At 48.9% G+C, this 3,506-nt stretch overlaps 1 protein-coding gene across 1 annotated transcript; it reads right to left on the bottom strand.

The window, feature by feature from the left end:
* Positions 1-1,248: 1,248 nt before the first annotated feature.
* Positions 1,249-2,615, bottom strand: LOC118983787 (60S ribosomal protein L22-like). Its single transcript, XM_037041367.1, has 2 exons — positions 2,604-2,615; positions 1,249-1,630 (listed from the first exon to the last, which is right to left on the bottom strand). The coding sequence occupies exons 1-2, from the start codon at positions 2,613-2,615 to the stop codon at positions 1,268-1,270; spliced, it is 375 nt and encodes a 124-aa protein (XP_036897262.1). The 3' UTR covers positions 1,249-1,267.
* Between the last annotated feature and the right edge of the window lie 891 nt (positions 2,616-3,506).

Raw genomic sequence — 3,506 nt, 5'->3', positions numbered from 1 at the left:
AGTCTCCATGAGAGATGGCGTTTAAGTAGGGCCTCCCAGGATCAGGAGAAGCTATGCCCACGAGAAAGGACTAGGAGAAGGAGTCTGAGAAGGAAGGAGAAGAGAGCAGCTGCTGAGAAGGCCAGTAGGTCAGGGGAGGGACACAGAGACGAGCGCAAGCTTGGCTTGAGATGGGGATAGCAGGATGGGTAAACTGCACCCCATTTTATTCATTCGTACCTGCAGTTCTATTCTTTCCTTTTCTGGCCTCTTCGGGGCTCTGCAAAGTTGACCTGTGCAGACTGCACGGATGACTTTGGATGGGTTAGTGTGACAGGATGACATTAGCCATCCATTCAGACTCCCTTGCTGGATGGCTAATGGTTGGATTTGAGTGATGAGACACAACGGCAGCACACAAGTGTGGAGGGAGAGACAGGCTGAGGTATGCCTCCTCCAACTCCCTCCCTGCCTGGTGCCCTGGCCTAGGCAAGAACTGCGTCTGGCTGGTTCCCCCGAGACCTCTCCTCCATGGCTCCAGCTCTCACTGGGCCCCTGAGCAAACTGACTTTGGTTTTAGGGATATTCATGCCCTCATATCGTTTGTTATTGCTTCATCATCTCTGATTTGTTTGCTGAACGATGCCTCTTCTCCTCTAGGTAAGCAGTCCCTAAATGACAGTTTCTTCTCCTGAATGATCTGGGACAAACTAATTCTGTTTCCTGTAGGAAACCCGACTAACCACAGGCAGGCTCTGGGGCTATGTAGCTGAGGACACATGAAGTAAAAGCACCGCTTTCCTCGCCTCACCCAAGATGTTTGATTGCGCACGACACAAAGGTAGAACCTCGGGGACTGTTCGTATCTGGTATCACGCCCCTCTCTAGTGCAAATCAGACAGAAGGCTGGCGGAAGGCGTACCTGCACAGCTGGAGGAGGGCTTTCCACACCTCCTGATTCTTTCTCCTCCCTTCCTATTTGAAAGGCTGTTTCTTTTTTTCTTTTGGTTCCTAGGTTTTATCCGACAACTCATACAACATATGTCGGATAAATGAGTTTTTAAAAAAGATTTATTTATTTTTTAGGGAGGGGAAGGAAGAGAGAAAGAGAGGGAGGAAAACATCAATGTGTGGTTGGCTCTCATGCTACCTCCTACTGAGAACTTGGCCTGTAACCCAGGCAGGTGCCCTGACTGGGAGTCCAACCAGCTCCCCTTCAACTTGCAGGCCAGCACTCAACCACAGAGCCACACCAACCAGGGCACAAAATGTGTCAGATGAATGAGTTTTAATCCTCATTTCCTGCCTCTTTTTCATCCTGGTTTATCTGGAAGTAACGCAATTTGTAACTCTCTTTGCTGTTAGCAACTACACGCCAGCAGTCACGTAGATTCTTCTTCTTCAAGTATTTTTTTGTGAGATATTTCAAATATGGTTTGGAAAAAGGCATCTCACAAGTTACGGTGATCTTACTTTTGCTTCTTTCAATGGTTACAACCCCTCCACCAAGGTTCCTGGCTTTCCCGTTCACTTCGATTCTCTCCTGAGGGAGCCGTTCCAAATTGGCAGCTTCCACGATTCCATCTTCCACAGGGTGGGGGCAGGCGAGGGTGCATTTCAAAACCTGCCTCTTATTTTTGTCCCCCTTTGCCTAACATGGACATCGTCCTGCAGTGTCTGCAGTGCTATGGATGAGACGAGATAAATTCACATGGGCCACTGGGTCCTGTGGAGGAAAAGGGACAGCACAGCCAGTCTCTGAAGAGGAGAGGGCCCCCACCCTTGCCTTGACAGGCTTTTATTGGGTTCATTTGGCACAGGAATAAAGCTCATCAATCACTGTCAGGCAGAAATGATTAAACAATAGATGACATTTAAAGAACTCTGAGGGCTTATTCTGAGTCAGGGTCAGATAGCTAAAGGGCCATAAAACTTTGGGGAACAAACTCACTTCCTGCTTGGTCTCTTATTATTTAAATTGAGGGTATTAGCAAAGCAGGTTTCATAGGATTTTATGCATTCTTCCTTAGGCCTGATCACCCTAGGGAACTGCCCTTTCCAGCACAGGGATGCACCCACCTCCAGCGTTGTTTCGGGCTTAAGTCAGGCAGGAGAAGTAAGGCAGCTAAGAGATTAGGAGACTTCTTGCAGACAGAATGAGGACTCAGGCTATGTCAAAGCCGAGGGGTGAGGGTCCATCACCCCCTTTTGCTGTAGCCCCCAAGTCCTTCCCTGGGGGCCCCTGTGATTGTGTCTATCTTAGGTTATCCCTCCCTTGAGGAATCTTACCCGTCATTGGCTAACGGATCAAGCATCGGGGGCCAGGCAGGGTGAAGTAAAAGGAGCGGAGGCGGTGCCCCTGCCGGGGAGATAAGCTTTGTCTCCTTGGTGGCTTATGGTCTGAGGGTCACTCACTCAGTCTTAGCCATGGAGGGATTAAAGCTCCTGAAACCAGGCAGGGCAGTTCCTAACATCTGCCATAAGCTTCTTCCAGTCTGGCTGGTCTTGCAGCCCAGCCCCTGGTGGACCGTGCAGAATGCCACTGGTGCAAGTTGCATAGCAGCCACGCCCAAGAGGCCACATGCCAGTCCTGGCACCGAGGCCTCACGTGGAGCCACACTAACCCGAAAGGCCATTTCTGACCTCTAACATTGCCATGGTGTGCTAAGCTGAGGAAATTTAAAAAAATGTATCCTGAAATCTGTGCATTTCTAGACTGGCAGCCAACATGTGATATACACATCCATGCTACATATGCCTGGCTTGTGATGATTTATGAAGTTACTCCTTCCTCCAGGGCAGGGCTTTTACAAGACTCCTGGGGATAGTACTTGGGTCCCGAATATAACATCTTAGTATCTACCTCACTTGTGAGTAGGGTCACAAGGAATTTGTTACCATTCAGACTTATAATATGCAAATAATTACCTATGGATTCATAGGTATCCTGTAATAGCAGAATTCTGCTATTCTCCTGTGCTCTCTTGAGGGAGAAAAAGCAATTAAGGTGCAGTTCATGTGCAGGGAACAGAACTGCACCCCAGCCTGCTCTGTCTGCGTCACAGAAGTGAACGGGGCAGGTGACTCAGGTCTGTAAGGAGCTCCTTGGAATAAAAAGATGGAGGACCACTGCTTTCACATTGAACTATTACAAGATGTGTAGCTTCTCATTTTGTGATATGTAGATAAAGAGAACTTATTTTCTTTTCGTGGGGAGAGTAGGTGTCAGGGAACAACAATCCTTCACGAACCATTGCTGTTCGCATTTAGAATGGCAGCGTGGGGGTGGGGGGCTCCATTTTGATCACGGCTGGGGCCCCCGAGGGCAGATTGCTGCTGGGCATCAGCAGATGCTCAATGTGTCTTTGTGGGCAGAAGGGAGAATGGGACACAAGCACTTCCTTCTGACCCCTCTACCTCAGAAGCATGATACGGGGGAGGGAGGACTGGTTTTAGAGGCCAGTTAAGTGGCTTAGATTCAGACCTAGGTATGCTCTGTCATGTGATCTAACTAATTTCTGCTGTCT

The sequence above is a fragment of the Sturnira hondurensis genome, unplaced genomic scaffold (genome assembly GCF_014824575.4).
Source record: "Sturnira hondurensis isolate 20B ecotype Veracruz unplaced genomic scaffold, ASM1482457v3 Scaffold0003090, whole genome shotgun sequence".
In the NCBI taxonomy this organism is placed as follows: Eukaryota; Metazoa; Chordata; class Mammalia; order Chiroptera; family Phyllostomidae; genus Sturnira; species Sturnira hondurensis.
The sequence above is the reverse complement of the archived record's forward strand: the minus strand, read 5'-3'. Positions and strand labels throughout refer to the sequence as shown.